The sequence below is a fragment of the Erithacus rubecula genome, assembly GCF_903797595.1.
Source record: "Erithacus rubecula genome assembly, chromosome: 4".
Taxonomy (NCBI): Eukaryota; Metazoa; Chordata; class Aves; order Passeriformes; family Muscicapidae; genus Erithacus; species Erithacus rubecula.
The window spans coordinates 6,675,583-6,694,909 of record NC_136686.1 but is presented as its reverse complement, the minus strand read 5'-3'; the positions used below and the strand labels follow the sequence as shown (position 1 = coordinate 6,694,909).

At 51.9% G+C, this 19,327-nt stretch overlaps 1 protein-coding gene and 1 long non-coding RNA gene across 11 annotated transcripts; both read right to left on the bottom strand.

Moving 5' to 3' along the window:
- Nucleotides 1–678: 678 nt before the first annotated feature.
- On the bottom strand, nt 679–5,741 carry LOC306801109 (uncharacterized protein). 10 transcript variants are annotated; one of them, XM_079303840.1, is made up of 4 exons: nt 5,552–5,705; nt 4,823–4,877; nt 4,430–4,527; nt 679–1,529 (listed from the first exon to the last, which is right to left on the bottom strand). In XM_079303840.1, the coding sequence occupies exons 1-4, from the start codon at nt 5,612–5,614 to the stop codon at nt 1,269–1,271; spliced, it is 477 nt and encodes a 158-aa protein (XP_079159966.1). In that variant the 5' UTR covers nt 5,615–5,705; the 3' UTR covers nt 679–1,268. The 10 variants fall into 10 exon arrangements, 3 of the variants coding, with proteins under 3 accessions (XP_079159966.1, XP_079159965.1, XP_079159967.1); XM_079303839.1 differs by having other exon boundaries at nt 4,430–4,530; nt 5,552–5,702; XR_013773978.1 differs by lacking the exon at nt 679–1,529 and adding an exon at nt 1,788–2,202 and having other exon boundaries at nt 3,916–4,577; nt 5,552–5,738.
- A 1,984-nt stretch (nt 5,742–7,725) lies between these two features.
- LOC306801113 lies at nt 7,726–15,593 on the bottom strand. Its single transcript, XR_013773990.1, has 5 exons — nt 15,461–15,593; nt 13,848–14,122; nt 9,941–10,572; nt 9,296–9,387; nt 7,726–8,627 (listed from the first exon to the last, which is right to left on the bottom strand). It is a non-coding gene; the product is annotated as an uncharacterized lncRNA (long non-coding RNA).
- Nucleotides 15,594–19,327: the final 3,734 nt, after the last annotated feature.

The following is a 19,327-nucleotide window of genomic DNA, read 5'->3' as shown; positions in this document are numbered from 1 at the left end:
CTTCCAGGGAGAGGGACTTGTCTGTCCTGGTGGAATTTGGAGTGAGAGGCCAATGGAACAAAGGAGTTCATTTTCTTACTCTGGTTCTAATGTGCCTTAAAAGGGCAGGATAAACCCTGGTCCCACTAAAAGCAGGAGGAATAATTTTGTCCTTGTTTTTTAAAACACATTTTGTTGTTCTCTCTTTTGCTGATACCATGTGGTCAAGCAGCAGCTCCCAACCTTGCCAGTGCTGCTCCCTGGAATAGTTTCTGTTTGTAAAATAACAAATTCCCTGCTGGAATCCCAGTCACAGCCCCCAGATCAACATGCAGTTTTAGGTCTTACACCCTGACAGAACAACTTTCTGTCTCTGGGCATGGAAAATAGGGGAAAACTCAGACTGGACTGGAGCCAGAATGCAGGATGGGGGAAAGTGAGGGAGCTTGCTCAGCCCAGGCTGGGGATGGAACAGGGGCTGTTCCCTTTTGGATGACACCCATGTGGAACAGATCCTTCCCTTCCTTTGTCCAAAGCCAATAGCAAAGCATAGGAAAGCTCACAAGTGGGACCTGGAATGAAAATGATTCTGTTAAAATCAGGCAAAGAATGCAATAAGAAAAAAAGGCTATCCTTTACATGTATGAAAAAATGTAGGAGAAAAAATGTTGAGAAAGGGCACTTTGATTTGGTGCCACCTCTCATTTCTTATGGATAAAACCCTACAGTGAGCAATCAGAGCACAAGTGGGAAATCCAGGAGCCTTTGCCTTCCACTGTGGACTTAATCTCTGTTTTCTATTATCTTTCAGGACAAGAAAACCCACTTAACTTGTCCTATCTTTGCCAAGAGCTTTGGTGTTTGAGCAGCCAAACCCAACAGGCTCCAGCCCTGCTGGCCTGCACTGGAGGGCCCTGGTCCTGCCTGTGGTGTGGGGTGAGTCCCCAGCTGTCCCCAGAGTGTCCCAAACCCACAGGGACCTGTCCTGGTTTCAGGCTGTCCTTGCCCTGGTCCCTGCAGTCCCCAAAGCCTGGGACACAGAGAGCCCTGTCCAAAGGGGCCTTTGGCACCTTGTCAGGAATGTGGTGGCAGCCCTGGGAGCAGCTGGAGCTGAGAACTGGGGCAGTGTCAGACTGATCCAGGCCAGGTCAGTGTTGATCTGGGGGCTTTGGCCCCACACACTGAGTTTAAGCAGGATCAGGGTGACAGCTGCTGCTTTTTGTGCATCCTGGGAGTTTCTGTCCCCACTGGAGATTTCCTGCTGGGATGTGGCAGCACAGGGAGCAGAATTAAACCAGCACCTCCCCTGGGCACTGCTGGCCTTGGTCTCTCTGTTGTGCCACCAGACTGGGGGAATTTGCTGCTGTCACTGCCACCCCACCTGGGGCTGTGCCCCCCTGGCAGCCCCACACTGGCTCCAGAGGTGCCTCTGTGCCATGATGGGAGTGTTTGCTGGGAATGTGCCTCATCCCTGGGAGGATCCTTTTGCTCCAGAGCAGCCAGACAGAGCTTCTGGGCTTGTCAGCTTCAGAGGTTGATTGCAAAAGTCCCTGAAATGGAGAAGGACAAGGAGGTTGGTCAGAGTGGTGCTGCCAGACCCCACCTGACAGTCTCTGCTTTGTGTGTGAGGGTGTTGTGTATTTGCTCTGCAGGGAATGAATGTCCCCTTCCCAATTCAGCCCAGCAGATCCCAAGGGATCTTACAGGAATATTTATCCTTTACTTCTCTTTGTGATAACTTAATCTCCAGCCTGCCATGAGCAATTCCTTGGTTTCTCCTGGAGAAAACCTCAGGCAGAGAGGTTTGGAGCAGAGAGTGCTGAGAGCTGCTTCTGCCTGTGCTGCCCCAGCCTGGCAATAGCCACATGGAACAGACTGGGAAAATGGGATTAGATGGAGCAAAATCCCTTCATGGAAGAGATTTTCTCCTGTGCAGATCAGGCATGGGGCAGGAAGTGAACTTTGAAATCAGCTGATTTCCCCCAGAAACCATCACTCACATCAGCATCAATGACATGACCTGTGCCACTCATGATTCACCCAACCAAATCAAGAGCAAATGTTGGTTTGGGTTTGAGAACTCAAAATAACTTTGAAACAGAATAAATCACCTTTTTTCTTCTTCTTTCTTGCAGATGCTGGACTTGTTTCTGTGGATGTCTGCTGAGCTCTCACTGCAGGGGACTGCCAGGCCTTAATGGCTGTAAGTTTGTGTTCTTCTCACTGGGGAATTGGAAATAATTATTAATTAATTGCAGAAAAGTGGAAGAGTTTTCAGAAACCTTTCCCCTTTTGTGCTCTGCCATGTGGGACAAGGGTGGAGAGAGAGGAGAGGGGCAGCAGAAAGGCACGGTGGGCACAGGGACCTCCCTGTGTCACCAGGACACCTGTGGGAACAGAATGGACACTGTGAGGGAAAGTGGAGGTGAGGAGGGGACAGTCTGGGGCAAAATCCAAGTTCATCTGCAGGGAAATAAGTAGGGGATGTTTTGGAGGGAAAAGCTGAGGGGATGAGTTCACCCAGCTTGGCCCAAGTTGTGTTTGCACAAAGTGGGACCAGAGGTGAAGGTCAATCCAAAGCCAACCCTGCTCCACACCCAAGTCCCAGAATAAATTCTACAGGCTGCCCACTGAGGGAGTAAAAATACATAAAAATGGAACCAAGAGCACTAAGAGGGCTCCTGAGACCCCCATTACAGTGATGTCACAGCATTTTAAACAGATCTTTTTTATTACAATGCTACATTTCTCTGTTGGGATTATTCACTCTGTGGGGTTTGTTTGGATTTGAATTCCCCCACAGTGGCCCTGGCCCTGCTCAGGAGCTGGGAGGAAAAGCAGAGGCAGAGCTCCTGGCAGGGGCAGGGTGTTTTCCCCCAGAGGGGATCCAGCTGCTGCCCCCAGCCCGGCCAGGAGGGATCTGCTCTGGCTCCCGGCTGCGGCAGGGGAGGATGCTTTGGGTCGGGTCAGAGGCGGCTCCAGCAGCCGCATGTCCCGCCCAGCCCGGGCCGCTCCCCTCCCGCCCCTCCGCTCCTGCCCCGCCCGGCCGGGGCCGCTCTGTCCCGCGGCCGGGAAGGACACGACTCCACCTGCGACTGGGATCGGCCCTCTGGGCTGCTGGGATTTACAGCATTCCCTGCACTTGGTGCTGCAATTCCCAGCCCGGGGCCTTTAGCTGGCAGGGCAGCACAAAGATTGTTCTTGGTGTGGTGCCCAGATTTGGGGGCCAGTAGCAGCTTTGCTGGTTCTGATGAATTATACCCACAGCCCCAAATTCCCTGCTGAATTCCTGCTGGAATAACCTTACAGTGCCTCGTGGAGACTGGATATTCCCATGCAGAGCTGCCACTTGAACAGCAGCTGTGCCAGGAACCAGCACAGGTTCCAGGGAAGCTCAGTGGGACTGGGACAAGGACAGGTTTATATTCCACAGAATTTTCTATTTATAATCCTCATCCCCCCAGCCCCACAGATACTCCTGGAAGACACTTGACAGAGTTCCCTGGAATTCAGCCAGTTTCCCTCCTCCCAGCTCAGGCTCCAGTTGATATTTTAAAGCAGAAGAAGGAGGTGGCTGGATGTGCTCCCAGCTCCTGTGCCCAGGGGAGGAAATCTCTCCCTGCAGAAGCTGAGTTCATTTCAGAGCCTCAGGAGTGGCTTCTGGAAGTTCTTTTCCCTGAGGAAAGGGATGCACATCCCTGCTTTCAGCACACCTTCAGTGGGACTCTCCTGTGAAAGCTTTCTATCCATTCTGTGTTTCTAGCTGGCTCCCAAACAAGACTTTACCCAACTCTAACCTTTGATTTTAAGGCATCTCTGAGGGCTGTTGCTTGGTGTTTAATTTCTACATGAGGGAAGATTCCCTTGGTCTTAACACTGCTGATGGATGATGTCTCCAGGCTGGAGGGGAAGGGATTTGGGGTGGGTGGGACATACCTGGGGGTGTGCAGGAGCTCCAGGAGGGCAGCACCAGGAATTGCTGTCTGAGCCCCTGTGCAAACACACCCTGCTGACATTCCCAGGTACTGCCAGCTGCTCTTGGGGTCATTTTGGGGGGTCAGTGGGGTCTGTCTGGGCTGAAGCATCTCCAGTGCCTGTTCAGGGCAGCCTCAGCCCAGGAGCTGTGGGCAGCCCTTTATCCACATCCATCCCAGCACTGCCCAGGAATCCCAGTGCCCATCCCTGGGATGTGTGCTTGGCACACTGTGCCAGGGGCAGGACACTGCAGCACAGCTCCTCCCCTGCCAATACCGAGGACAGGAGGGGCTGGTTCCCTTCCTGGGGCTCCCACCTCCTCCTGTCCCCATTCCCAGCCAGCTGGGACACCTGGGGAACACCAAGGAACATTCCTGGCAGGGAGGGGGAATCACTGAGGGCTCTGTGCAGCTCTGGGCCAGAAAAGCAGCCCCAGCCTCAGCACCTGCTGTGATTTTGGGCTGTGAACACTCACCTGCAGGAAACGCCCCTCTGCAGGCTGGACCAGCCCTGACACTCTCCAGAACCTTGGCCATGGACCAAGTGAACCCTCTGGACTTGTCCTGCTCAGTTCTTCTGGACAGGAACATGGAATGAGCACCTTTACAGCTGCTGAGTAAATTCTGGAAAAGGTGGAAAACCAGAGTTATGGGAACAGTTTTTGCTGTCATGCCAGGTACTGGTATACAAGACCAAAGCAGGAAAAAAGAAGGAGCTGCATTTACACAGGAATTCCCTTGCTGGCAGCAGCCATTCCCATCCCAGACAGGACCATCCTCAAGACTCTGAGATCAGCTCAGGTGCTTGGAGCAGGGAGCTAAGAAGGACAAAATTCTGAATTCAATCCCCACGTGGGCCAATCACTTACCACTGTCTGAGCTGATGATCCTTATGGCTCTTTCCAATTCAGAATATCCTGTACTCTAAAAATGAAAAGTAAACAGTTTTCACCGGCTTTTTAAACCTGCGGATTTTTTCATTAGAGACTACAAGTCCCAGAGAAAGTGGGGGAGAGGAGGGAGAGGATCGAGTCCCCCCTGGCAGGTGCCGTTGGAGCGGCAGGAGCGGCTCCGAGCCCCGGGCCCGCACCGGGCACAGCCGGAGCAGGAGCGGCAGCGCCGGAGCGGCTCCTCCCGCCCACGGCGACCCAGCGCCGCTCGTTCCGCGGGGCGGCGGGCACTGCCGGAACCGGGGGGTGCGCTGCCCTCTCGGGGGTCCCGGTTCGGTTCTGTTCGCCGCCCTGTCGGTGTCGGGGGTCCCGGTTCGGTTCGGTTCGCTGCCCTGTCGGTGTCGGGGGTCCCGGTTCGGTTCGGTTCGCCGCCCTGCCCGGCAGGAGGCGCTGCGCTCGCACCGCCGCTCCGTGTCCGCCAGGGGGCGCCCCAGGGGCGGGCGGCGCTGAGGGAGCGGCAGCGCCGGGCTCGACCCCGGTGCCCGTCCCGGAGCGGCTCCTCCCGCCCACGGCCGTCCCGAACCCCATCCCGGCCCAAATCCCCCATCCCTCCGGCCGAGAAAAAAGATGCTCCGCCCGGGACCCCCAGCAGACACCGGCAGGACCCGGACCCGAATTCCCGGGCTCGGGTCCCGGTGCCAGCCCCACCTCAGCGCCTCGGGCTCCGCGCAGCGCTCCGAGCGCCGGTCCGGCCGCACCCGGGACGAGCATCCACCCAGCGAGCGGAGCTGCGCCGATCCGCCGCTATTTATGGGCGGGGCCCGCACAGGTGTGAGGGGCGGGGCCTCACGGGTGGGAGGGGCCGCACAGGTGCGCGGGGCCCCAGCGCGGCTACGCGGGGCGGGGCCCAGAGGATTTAAGCCCCGGGAACGGGGATCAGAGCCATTTATCCGCCCGCGCTCGGAGTGGGAGGCTGCGCCGGCCAGAACTTCATACTTCTTTCTCATTTCGTTTTTTTTTGGGTTTTTTTCTATATTTCTTTTCTTCTACACCTCTTCTTCTACCCTCTCTTCCTCCCCACCCCCTACACCTACCCTCCCCGCAGACCTCTTCCCCCTACCCCCCGCCTCCCCCAAATTCTCCTTTCCGTCCCCCCCGGTCCCCCTCCCTATTCCCCTACACACCCCAACGCTGCCCTATTCCTCCATCTTCTCCTTCCTTCCATCCTTCCTTCTCCTGCGGCTCCCTCCGTCCTCTCTCCCTGCTTCTCTTCCCCCCTACACACCCGCCTCCAGTCCTTCTCCTCTTCCCACCCCGGCTCCTCCTGCTCCCTCTCCACGATATCTTCCCCCCACACCTTCCTCCTCCTTCCCGCCAGCCCGTCCCCTGCTGCCCGCACACCCCGACCCCCCCCCCGTCCTCTGTCCCTGTCACCTTTCCCCGACCACCCCCTCTGTCCCCCCATTCCCGTTCTCCATCCCCCGCTCTCTTTTTTTCTCCGCAGCCGCGGGGCTCGGGGTGCCGGCGAATAAAGCCCAGAGGGCCGGAGCCCGGCGCCCCCTGCCCCGCTGGATCCCCCACACGGGGCGGGACCCGCTCGGCGGGACCCCCCATTCCGGTCCAACACAGCGCCCGACACCGCCGGGGCTCCGGCTCTCCCTACATCACACTGGGGTCAGGGAGGGCCCCCTGCTCCGGAGGGGGTCCCGGAGGGAGGGAGGGGGGGCGGGAGGGGTGGGGGGGAAGCAGAGGGGGTCACGTCACTCTGCACCGTGAAAAAAATCGTCACACAAACGAACGGCCCCTCCCCTCCTGCGGTCCCCACCCGCCCCCTCCTTCCCTCCCCCCGGGCCCCGTCCGGAGCTGCAGTGCCCGGCATTCCTGGCTGGAATTTGGAGGTGACAGCACAACCCCTCCGTGCTGTTCCTGTGTCTCTGGCACTGCTCCCCATCCCTGCCCAGGGTTTGGGGGTTCCAGCACAGCCCCCAGCACATCCCACTGCTCCCTCAAGTCCCCTTTAACCAGGATCCTTTTCTGGGCTGTACCCAGTGGCTGTAACCAATTTTGGGACATCTCCCCTCTCCCCTCCTCACTGAATTCCCGCTGCCAAAACCCAGCCTGAGGCTCAGCTCCCCATCCCCTCAGTGTCCCCAGGGAACTGCACTTGGATTTCCCAATCCAGCAGGGCAGCAGTGCTGCTCTCCTCACTGTGCATCTTGACTGCAGGAACTGCTTCAGAAAGAATTCAAAGACAGTCAGAGAATGAAGAGACAATAAGGAAGAGCTGCCAGCTCCACCATGAGCTGCTCAAACCCCTTCTCAGTGATTTATTTAATTAATCAATGCAAATGAACCAAACAACATTGATACAGTTTTATTATTTTTAATGGCATTCTAGAGAAATATTGTAGATTGTAAAAGAACATTTTTAACCCCAAAACTCTTCTAGGAGATGCACAGGGCAGGGTTGCACTGCACCCCCAAAACTGAGAATTGGGAGAAAAGACAAATCCAGACTGACATTCCTGGGAGATTGGTGCAGCTTCTGCCAGCCAGAACAATCCTTGCTCTGACTGCACACCTGTGAATCCCAGGAACCTGGGATGTCACCAATATCCTCCTGGACCTTTTCATTAAAAACAGATTTCCAGAGAATTATTGAAATCAGATAAATTAGATGGAAATTAAAGCCACAGCTTCCTCTACCTGCTGCCCCAGGGAGCATCCCTGAGGTGCCACAGGAAAGGAGCCTCTCAGGGACACAGAGCATCCCTGGGGATGCAGGGGGGGAAAAGGAGTTCCAGCCTGATCCAGCAGCTGGGCCTGGCAGTTGCTATTAAAGCTCTGGCAAAGACCATTTCTGCAAAATCAGGGGGAAAAGGGATGAACCTTGGAGCTCCTGGAGTTAGCCAGGAACTTTGCCAAAAGACTGAACAAAAACTCACATCCCTGGCAGAAACAAAAACAGGGGAAAAAATACAACCTGTGGTGATGAAAAGGGAAGGGAGTGATTGGAACCACTTGAAATGGATAAGAGAAAACAACCTCATGTGATCCCATGGGATTTTAGGCTGGAGATTGGGAAGTCTCTTAGAGGAAAGGCTGTCCAGGCCTGGCACAGCTGCCCAGGGCAGTGGTGGAGCCCCATCCCTGGAGGGATTTAAAGCTGTGTGGACGTGGCACCTGGGCACATGGGACAGCCAGGAACAACTGGGCACCATGATCTCAGAGGGCTCCTCCAGCCTGCAGGATTCCCTGGTTCCAAGGACACCCTGTACAGGGCCAGCACAGACACACCTGTCCTGCTGCAAGTGCCATTGCACTGCCTCTCCTTCACTTGGCTGCCAAATATTCCCTGGTGACAGGGAACACGGGAGCAGTCCTTGCTGCAGGAGGAGCCAGCAGGGTCAGGTCAAATTCCCTTCAGGGAGAGCTGACAGGATGCAGCCAGTCCTGTCCCCAGCTGCTTGGGAAGCTTCCAGTCCCTCCCAGTAGCAAGAGAGGGAAATCACCTAGTGCTGAGGGACAATGACATCAGAGCTGTGGAGAGAGAGCAGCAAAGATGGGAGAGGAGAGGCAACACCTGAGCTTTCCAAAGGGAACACCTGCCAGACCAACCTCCAGGACCTTTGGAAAATGATTTCCAGCTGAGCTGTGAGTCCATCTGCTCCTGTGTTCCCCTCACTGACATTTCAGCCATGGCCAGGAGCTGCTCTGGGTGGAAGGTCCCCTCTGTGCCCACGGATGTGGCTTTTCCCTCACTGCTCCCATGGTCTGTGGGGAGCTAAAGGAGAAGGAAAGGAATGAACAGGGAATAAAATATCCATAAACAGCAGATATGGCCACATGCCCTCATTGAGCTCATACAGCAAATAATATCCCAAGTCATTGTGATCAATTTCCCGTTTAGCTGGGAAAAGCAAGAGGGAAGACTCTTGGTCCCCATCTCTGACTCCTTCCCTTTGCAGCAGCTGTGACCCTGGGGTGCCAGGACAAGGAGGAATGGATTCCCAGTGACACAGGGCAGGGATAGATGGGACATTGGGAAGAAGTTCCTCCCTGTGAGGGTGCTGAGGCCCTGGCACAGGGTGCACAGAGAAGCTGTGGCTGCCCCTGGGTCCCTGGCAGTGTCCAAGGCCAAGGGGCTTGGAGCAAGAGGGGATAGTGGAAGGTGTCCCTGCCCAAGGAACTGGATGAGCTTTGAGTCCCTTCCCACCCAAACCATTCCAGGATTCCATGATTCTACACAAGATGACAGGTGCTCAACTTTGGGCTGGGAATTTTAACGAGTCAACTAAATGATCAAATTAAGTTCAAGCCACTAATATTTTAGGGAATGGCAACCTCTAGACAGTAAAAGACACTTGGAAAGTCAGGGGAGGTGCCCAAATTAGCAAAGAGCCCAAGGCTGTAATGCCTGAATATTGGGCTGCAATGAGGTGAACCACCCACCTGACCAGTGACTGCCAGGCTGGGACACAGCTGCTTCTTCCCAGGGTGGAATTCCCCAAATAATTCCATTATGGATCCAGTTTCTATTTCTCCTGGAGGGAAAATGACAATAATAATTATTAATAGAAATTAAAAGGTCACATGTTACAAACAGGTATCTATGCATATATCTATCCCACACATAAAATATTACATGTATAGAGACTCAGTTAAACACTGAATTTGGCTGAAAGTTTCAAAACTTGGAGAGAAAACTTCTTGTCATCCTGAGATTTGTTCATGCCGTGGATAAGAAGTCCAGGTGTGTTCCTGAATATGCTTAAGAAATGAAATTACATTTTTTCTATTTTTGGATTACCAGAGGAATGGGGAGATGATGATGCCTGGTTTTGTTTTCCCTAAACACATCAGAGACTTAAATAAACCAGAAACATCCACAAATTGACAGCTCTGGCTCTTGTATCATGACTAAAAGGGTTAAAAACTATTTCTGCAGCAATAAAAGCAATTATTAAAGAGCAGCCTGGAAGTCTTTCATCCAACTAAGACTTGTCTTGTGTGGTTCCATACAAAGATCAAACCCATTGGAAAACTCCACCCCAATAACTGAGCTTAGACAGAATAAAGAAATAATAAAATGCTGACCTTGAAGCAGCTTGTCCAGCTCTTTGGAGCCAGTGGTGATCTAGATGAGCTCTGACCATTGCTGGTGGAATTCTGTGGCCGTGGTGAAGCCCATGGGAATAGTTTGGCAGCCTCAGCCTGAGGGAAAACCCAACTGAGCAGTGCCAGGAGAGCTCATGCCATTTGTTAGCCCCAGTAATTAATATTTCCTGCCTCGTGGAGAGGTGCCTGTATTATTCCATGCACATTTCACAGTTGATACCTTTGCATAGAGCTGAAATTCTGCTTCAAGAAAAAGCTCCAACATCCCTTTTCTGTGTTTTATGGAAATATCCTCCCCTTCAGTTCAATCCTGTCCTGGTGCAATTTGCCTTTTCCCATCACAAGTCATGTCACAACTCCAATCACCTTTACTGCCCTTTGGAGACCTTCCAAATTCACCACAACATTTTCAGCCAGCAGAGATAAACCTGTGGAATATCTTGGGTTAAAGTTCCAGAGCATCCTTACTGGGATTTTGTCAGCTTTGGTTTCACTTTTCACTGATGCCTTTCATGTTCAGCAGCTCCTTCTCTGCTGCATTATCCATGGCCTCTTGTCTGAAATCCAGCTTCTTCCAGCCTCTTCCCATCACTGGAATTTGTACCACATTGCTGGGAGAGAAGAGGAAAAAGGACACCTGTTAGTATTTTTGGGTTTGTTTTGGGGTTTATTTTGACAGAACACAAGTAAGATTTTAGCAAGTAAGTTTGCAGACTCATCTTGTTTTGAAAGAGAAGAGTTTAAGTTGGATTTTATGAGGGAATTGTTCCCTGTGAGGGTGCTGAGGCCCTGGCACAGGGTGCCCAGAGAAGCTGTGGCTGCCCCTGGGTCCCTGGCAGTGTCCAAGGCCAGGCTGGATGAGCAAGCTGGGACAGTGGAAGGTGTCCCTGCCCGAGGCAGGGGGTGGAGCAGGATGAGCTTTTAAGGTCCCTCCCCCCCAAACCATTCCAGAATTCCACAGCTCCAGCTTTGGGGGTCCCTGCCAGAGCCAGCAGCACCTCCCGGGTTCCCTGCCCGGGGTCCCCTCCCCTGCCCAATTCCAGCCCTTTGCTCCATGTCCCTCACAGCCCTGGACCTGTCAGGCTCCTTGGCCAGAGCTGCTCCCCAGCTCTCCCGGGCAGATCCCGCTGTGCCGGCCCCTTCTGAGCCCCTCCCGAGCCGGCAGCTCTGCTCTGCACAGGGGCCACCCCAGCGACCCTTCCTGCTGGAATGTCCCCCCAGGCTGGGGCTGGGGCTGCTGGAAGCCGGGAGGTGCCTCAGGGTTGGGAGATTGGAAGGATGGTGGGATTTAGCACCTGCTGAAAGCTCCTGAGGGACTGCACACCTTTGTACAAAAATGCTGATTTGTGCCCAGGCCTGCCTGAACACCATCATGCAGAATTCCAGGGCTTGTTCCTTCTTTCCCCACTACCATTCAGTTAAATAGGAACCTCTGGGAGATGAAGGCTCCCACAGAGAGCTGGAGGTTTGCAGGGAGAGCAGAGCTCATCTAATCCCACTTGACCTCTGGTTCTTCAGCTCCTTGCTGTAGATCCACCCAAGGCACAGGAACACCTGGAGCAGCAGGAGCTGGGGCTGGCAGGTCCCTGCTGGCTGTTCCTCCTCATCCATCCCTGGATGGATCCCTGATCCATCCCTGGCTGCTCCTCCTCATCCATCCCTGGCTGCTCCTGATCCATCCCTGGCTGCTCCTCCTCATCCATCCCTGGCTGCTCCTCCTCATCCATCCCTGGCTGCTCCTCCTCATCCATCCCTGGCTGTTCCTCCTCATCCATCCCTGGCTGCTCCTCCTCATCCATCCCTGGCTGCTCCTCCTCATCCAGCCCTGGCTGCTCCTCCTCATCCAGCCCTGGCTGCTCCTCTTCATCCATCCCTGGCTGCTCCTCCTCATCCATCCCTGGCTGTTCCTCCTGATCCATCCCTGGCTACTCCTCCTGATCCATCCCTGGCTGTTCCTCCTGATCCATCCCTGGCTGTAGCTGGAAGCAGGCAGGGATGGACACAGGGCTGTGCCCCTGCAGGATTTCAGCAGCATCTCCAATCCCTTCCTTGGGGTTTCCTGAGGTACCCTCACAGACCAGAACAAACATCCAAGCTGGGAGCTACCATCCCATGGATCCCATGGATCCCTGTCTTTTGGGGAGCAGACACAGCCATGGATCCAGGCACACACATGGATCCAGGCACAGCCATGGATCCAGGCACAGCCATGGATCCAGGCACAGCAGCTGGGCAGGAGCTGCTCCAGGGGCACCTCTGGCAGAGCTCACGGAGCCCCCAGCACTCAGAGGGAGTTTGCCTTTCCCTGAACCCCTCATTGTCAGCAGTTCTGGGCTCTACACCCATTTCTGCAGGACAGGCAGGTGGAACCTTCCCCAAGGGGATGCTCTCAGCGTGTCCTTCCCTGCCCCTTCTCCAGGCACAGGGAATGCTGACCCTCTGAGCAAGGCCCTGGAGCGAGGCCGAGGTCACTGAGCGCTTCAGAAAACCAAAGGGGCTTTGAACCCCTTGGTGAGACATGGAGGAATAGGGTTAAACTGTGTTTCCTTTCTCTTTCCAGGCCAAACTAAGGAAGCACATCCAGAATCCCCACACTTTGGAGTTGCTGCATTTCCTGTTTGGGCCACAGAAATGGATAAATCTCATTCCCAGGTCTCATGAGGAGAAGCAGCTTGAAGCAAACACAGGAACCTCAGCAAATCTGAATCTTTCCCAATCAATAAAGCCTTACCATGAATATCAAAACCTGGGCCTCCAGAGCTCTTTTTAATCAGTAATTACTTCCCTGGATTTGTTAATTTCCCAATATTATCTCTTTCCAACACGGCATCCAAGGAATATAGAAATGGATGTACTAACCACTGGTTACTCCTCTGGAATGTCAGGGCTTGGAAAAATGGGCATTTGAGGATTTTCCTGGTGGTACCCATGATGTGTATTTTATCTAAGAGCCCCTTCCCACATCTTACCCTGTATCCACCAAAAACCCACCTGTTCATTTCCCAGCTGCTTCCTCCCTGTTTTCCTTTATCCAACAGAATTTTAACAGGTGAATATTTCCCTCTGGAATAGCACCTTTCATTCCAAACATAATAACAAACAAATAATTTCCTTTGACCTCCATTATTAGGATTTCACCAAGAGCTGGTGGATGGAAAATGATCCTCTCCTGGCCCCTGCTGGATTCCTGGAGCAGGGATTCTCTCCCCTTTTCTCTGCCCCCTTTCAGGCTTTGTTCCACAGCTTTTGCTTCCAGTCCTTGGATCCCTTCCCTCACTCCAGGAACTCCCAGCAGTTCCACACCCTCTGTTTTCCTGTCCTGATCATTTCTCCAGGAATGGATCTGTGCATTTCCATTCCCTTCTCTTTCCTCCAACAATTCCCACCATTCCAGACCTAAAGCTGACACAAGGAGTGCTGGGTGCCCACAAACTCAAATCCAGACCTTGCCATCCCTAAACCAGCAACTCCAAACACACAATCCTGGAAAATTTGCAATAATTCAAACCTAACATTTAGGACACACGGCTCAGGCTGCAGCACAATGTCAGTGCAGACAAGTGATCCACAGGAGCTGTGGGATTTTCTGCTCTTCCTGCAATTTATGGCTGAGCAGTTCAGGACAAGGCCTGAGCAGATAGGACTGGATAATCAACACCAAGACACGACCCCTGTGCTTGGGGAATCCCAGTCCAGGCTCTAGACTTCTTTTCCCTTTTTTCACTGCAATTAACCTGGCACTGGGACTTTGGAATCCATCCAGGCACTGAGACATTTCCTGAAACTGATCATCCATATAAATGGGGAGTACAGGAAAGCTCACTACCACATTCAGAAACCTTTCAGGAAAGCACTTAAAAAAAAAGCTAAGGCAGTGTGGGATTACCTGGAGTGCCAGGGAGCCAAAGCCAAGGTGGGAAAGCAGCACAAAGCAAACAGCTGCCACTGCTTCTCTCTCCAGTCCTACAACAGGCACAGCTTCTTCCCTGGAATTTTTTCCAAGCTCAGCAGGTAGACAAACAGGAACTCCAACATCTCCTTCCTCTGTACTATGGGCAGCACAGATCCAGGGGGAGGACCTGGAATCCAAGGGTGGATCCAGACATGCCACTCCCACTTGCCACTCTCCACCTTTTATCCAGCTTAGCCCCACAGCTCAGGCTGCAGCACAAAGTCAGTGCAGACAGCAACTGTGGGATTTTCTGCTCTTCCTGCAATGGCATTTATGGCTGAGCAGTTCAGGACAAGGCCTGAGCAGACAGGACTGGAGAATCAACACCAAGACACGACCCCTGTGCTTGGCAGGGGCCTGGGGAATCCCAGTCCAGGCTCTGGGTTTCATTTGACAGCTTCTGCTGCAGTTGATCTGACACTGGGACTGATAAATCACAAAGCAGGCAAGGAGACACTTCCTGAAACTGAAATAACATCCACCTGCAGCCAAGCCCAGGGCCACATTTAGAAACCCTCCAGCAAAAAAAAAAAAAAAAAGACCAAAAAAACCAGAAAAAGCCTTGGAAAAGCAAAGGTGATGTGTGGTGGCCTGGAGCTCCAGGGGACTGAGGGGAAGGTGGCAACAAGCAGCTCCTTCCACTGCTTCTCACTCCAGGCTCTGCAGCTTCCCTGGAATTTCACACCCAGCATCTCTTCCAAGCTCCACAAGCCAACAAAAGGCACTCCAAGATTTACTTCAGACTTTCCTAGTGCTGCACTTGCCACGATACTCTGGGCACAAAGAACCTTCCAGACTGTCCCACACCTTCACATCCCACTGGCTCTTTTTGGCACACTGAGACCAGTTCATTGTCTCTTCCCAAAGGACCTTTCTGAAGTCTCTTTCTGAAACCAGAATACCTCCAGCTTTGCTCTCCTCTTAAATGTTCTGCTGCCTGCACAGCCAAGGCTTGGCAAGCGACAGCTGAGGAACCCAAGCCAAGAGTCTGCCCGGGAGGAAGGAAGAGCACCCCAAGCCTGTCACTGCCGTCCCTTTGCTGCTCCCACGGCTCCGAAGGCACCAGAAGTGTCCCTGCAGGCAGAACAGCATGAGCTGTCCCCAAGGTACCACTGGGCTGCGAGAAGCAGAGACAAACCAGCGGCTCTCGGGGAAATCAGGGGCACCTGCGGAGCCAACAGCGAGAAAGGCATGGAGGCAGCACCTCACCAAAACTGCACTAAAAGCACCGCCAACACCTCCAGACTCGCTTCAGTGTTGGCTTCCTAAATCAAAACCAAAAGGGATTTTTATCTTTAGATGGTTGGGAGAAGTCCAACCCATTTTAACCCACTTCTTGTTTCCACCTCGCTGATGTTCATTTTCCAGAGCTGGTTCCCCACACACACAGACACACGAGGCTGCTGCCAATTCAGCAGGGACACGAACCTCCCAGACCCCCCTCCTCATCCCGGAGTCCATCCAGCACTCCCAGAGAGCTGCTGGAGCTCTCCCCGCTGCCCCTGCCGGGCCAGCCCCGCCTCCAGCTCCGGCCCCGCACCTCTCACCTCCTGCGAAAGAGGAGCCCCATCCTGCTGGCTGCTCCCGGCTCCGGGCTGATGCCGCCCTTCGGCCAGGGGGCCGCCTCAGGCAGCGTCGGTGTCTGTCCTTCCCCCATGATTTTGTGTTTTCCCTCACTGCCGGGGTGCGTGGGGAGCCCAGTCCGTCCCCGCCGGGCGTCGGGGGGTCCTCGCAGCGGCGGCGAGGCGTGGCCAAGCAGAGGCGCCATCGCCGCTGCCCGCGCTGCTCCCGCCCGCCCCCGGTGCCGCTGACCCCACGACGCGTGTCCCCACACGCCGCTGACGCCACAGCCCCTGTCCCCACACAGGAAACGCAGCGGGAAATCGCGCTGAAAGCGCGGGGTCAGCGTCGGGGACGGGGGGATTCAGGCAGCTGTTAAGACGTCCTTGAGAAGCACGGGGTCCTTCTAGGCGTCAAGGCGCATGGGCAAAATGCTGCCATCTTTGGAAGGCCAAATAAACTCGGTGCCGCCATCTTCAGCGTGGATTACGTAACTTCCGGCGCCCTCCGCCACATTGGGTGCTGGCAGAAGCCACTTCCTGTTAAGACGCCATATTTGGTGTGGCACGACGTCGTGTTATCCCGCCATTTTTGGTACTGGCAGAAGCCACTTTCGGGTGGCCGCCATCTTTGGTGTGGTACCACCAAGGCCCTTGCTCCTTACAAAGGTGTCTACTCGGCTGCCTGAAGCCGGCCAGGGCCCGTTCTACCCCTGCCCTTCCTGCATCGTACACAGTGCATAGTGACACGCAGACTGTCACTTCAGAAGAGATTGCAAAGCCAGGCAATGGCTTCCAACACAACCATGAAATCCAAGGCAAAGGCCATTTCCAAGAGATGCTGAGTGGTGAAGGAGGCGTGTGCTGCTGAGCTGAGCGGCTCAGGCCAAGGCTCTGCCTGGGGTTTGATGTGCAGCTCCCCAGCTCAGAACCTAGGCTCCCTGCAGATCTCTGTCACAGCTCCGCCGTGTCTGCCCTGACCAAGCCGGGAGGTGACGGGGTTCTGCCAGTCTCAGTTTTTGTTTTGCAGTGCAGGCAAACCCCATTCAGGGCAGCTGTGTGTGCTCTCTGTGCTATTGGTACAGATGTGCTTTGCAGCCAGCGTCAGCGGCCGAGGAAGGGATTTCTGAGGCCAAATTTAGGTACCCTGGACTGCACTTGTTTGTGACTATCCCATAAATTACCACTTGCAAAGCCCTTTGCAAACACACCCATCCCGTTCCTTTGCCTCCTCACAGAGCCAGCAGCTGTCTGGCATCCAGTCTGTTTAAAATGGGAAATAAACAAAGATCCGGGAGCAAGCCAGTGCGACTCTCACCACACAGCTCAGTGCTCTGGAGGGTGAATTCTTGTTTTTATCAGGTCCTTCCAGCTGTACCCTGCACTCTGCTAGAACAACTACTGCAATCTGCATTTGCCTTATGTCACCTTAACCCCTCAGATGACACCAGGAGCTTTGGCAGGAGCAGGGACACAAAGGAGCAGGCAGGGAACAGGATCATCATCATCATCACCCTTTTTTCCAGTTTCATGTCTTTCAGCTCTGGCCTGGAATCAGGTTTTTCATGTATTCAACATTAATTAGCTCCTAAGTTTTTCTTGCAACACGCACATTCTTGTAGCAGTCCTTTAAATCCTCCCATCTGGAAGGATCCAAAATTGCTTATGAACAATAATTCTTGGGTACCTCAAGCTTGAAACGCATCCCCTGTGTGGTACAGTGAATTCAATCCTACAATTCCCAGGTTAATGCCAAGCTCTGAGTCATTTTGGGATGGATTGCTCTTCATTCCCCTCAGTAGAGCAAATGTATGTGGACCACCTTATACCCACTTAACATATCCAAATTTTGAAGTATTTTCTTAATTTATTTTGCCTGAAATTCTTGACACAGAATTCTCTCATAAACGTCACTGCACATTTTATTTCCCAGGCTCACCTTGGTGTTTCTCAGCGTGGGCTGGGAGGTGCTTGCAGAACAAGATGGAAACAAAGGAACAGTGACAGCAGCTGCCAGTTCCTGTGACAGTAACTTTGTTACCTTTTCCCAGATCACCTCCCATGGCTTTAACGGGAATGTCCTTTACCTGCCTCTCATACTCTACTCTGAAGCATTCTGCTCGGTGGATTTTGCATTTGACTGCTGGACCCTGCAGGTATTTAATCCAAAAATCATTTTGATTCCTTTTATATTAAAGAATTCACAATTTTTTCCCATTAAAGTCAGTGTCAGGTCTGGGGTTTCCCCCTTAATGAAAGTCTTCCAAAAAACCCAACTCTTAAAACAACTCAGCAGATTTTGTAAAACTGCCTCCATTCCAATATTAAAGATGTTCCTTGAGAAGTAGCTCTTGACAATATAAAATCTAATATATATTACACACTATACAGTTTACTGTAAAGAAAATGAAAAAAAGTCTGCATTATTTTTGTATTAGGTGAAATAATTTCAGTACATGAAATTATTTGGAACTGCTGTGTTGAAATGTTAGTTTCTGCAGTTTTTGAAATTGAACCTTTCTTCTTTATTGAAAGGTAGTATCTCTTTCTTTTTTTTTTTTTCTTTTTTTTTTTTTTTTTTTTTTTTTTGTCCCTCCAAGAAATACAATTACATAAATCAATTTGTATCTGCAAAATGTTTTTGTTTTGATGAACAACAATTTTTGTAATTACAGAATCTGGGAGTTCAATCTGTCTTTGCATTACCTTGTGGGATCAGTGTGTCCTGCTCCAGACCTGCAGGCACCTTGCATATCCCCTACAATGTAAAACCTTCAGGAATTCTGTTTATTCCCTCAGATTTCTCAGCAGAGCCTGAGGCCTCTGAAGAAGCACCTTATAAATAGAAAAAAGTTATTCATGTCCATAAATCACCAAATAAACTCTACCTGTGGGATCCAGAAATCTTATGGGATGCTTTTGCCAGTTCTCAGCACTCCAAATTTGCTGGGGTTGGTTCAATCCTCACAGGATCCTGGAGAAAGAAGGGAATGAATAATTCTGCATCCAGACTGAGGGCTACACAATATGTTGAATTATTGCACACCAAGGGAGGAGGATGAAAGGGACTATTGCAAACCAGCTCATTTGCTGGAAAAAGGCAGCATCCTGTGAGAGGAGAAATTTGTGACCATCTAATTAAGAAATATGTACGGAGCAACTAATCCTGGATTTCCAGACACATGAAGGACAAGCCAATCTCAACCAATCTGTGATTCTGTATTGTTCTAAGTTCTAAAAATAATAATTTACGAGTTGATGGGAAGTACTCAGAGAATGTAGAGAGGCAGAAATTACTTTCCTTATGCAAAACTTGTTGTTACCTCAGTTGGTGGATTGATTTCTTCCAATATAATTTGTGAAATTACTTTGAATACTGAAGCAGAGGAAATATATTATAAATTGGCAGCAGAAAAAGGAAAAATGAGATTACTCTATAAACCTTTTTTTTTTTTTTTTTTTTTTTTTTTTTTTTTTTTTTTTTTTTTAATATTAAAATAAAAGAAAAATTCAGGGGAAAACATTGCCAATTTTCTGTTACAGTACATTTCACAACTTGTATACTGTAGCTTTTTTGTTGAATCAGCTTTTCAGTAAACTCTAAAATTAACTTGTGGAAGAAAAAATTAGCTAACAACTTCACTGAAAATAAATTTGATGTATCAAGTGCATGTTAGTGTCCTGTTTATACATTTGCCATAACATAATTAAGCTATCCTCTTGAAATTAATTCCAATGAGCACCCTCTTAGAAATTTTCATGTACCCTGAAAAATGAAAAAGGAAACAGAGTGACATATTCTTAAAATAATGTAATGAATTTAGAATTAAAAGCTATGGGATAAAATAATAATAA

Excerpts from the sequence above, each read along its gene's own strand:
- LOC306801109 (XM_079303839.1), bottom strand. The coding sequence starts at position 5,614 with ATGCTCGTCCCGGGTGCGGCCGGACCGGCGCTCGGAGCGCTGCGCGGA. Across the intron at positions 4,531-4,822 it reads GATCATCAGCTCAGACAGTG|AAGAACTGAGCAGGACAAGT; the intron begins GTAAGTGATTGG and ends GTTCCTGTCCAG. Across the intron at positions 1,530-4,429 it reads CAGAGGGGCGTTTCCTGCAG|GGACTTTTGCAATCAACCTC; the intron begins GTGAGTGTTCAC and ends TCTCCATTTCAG.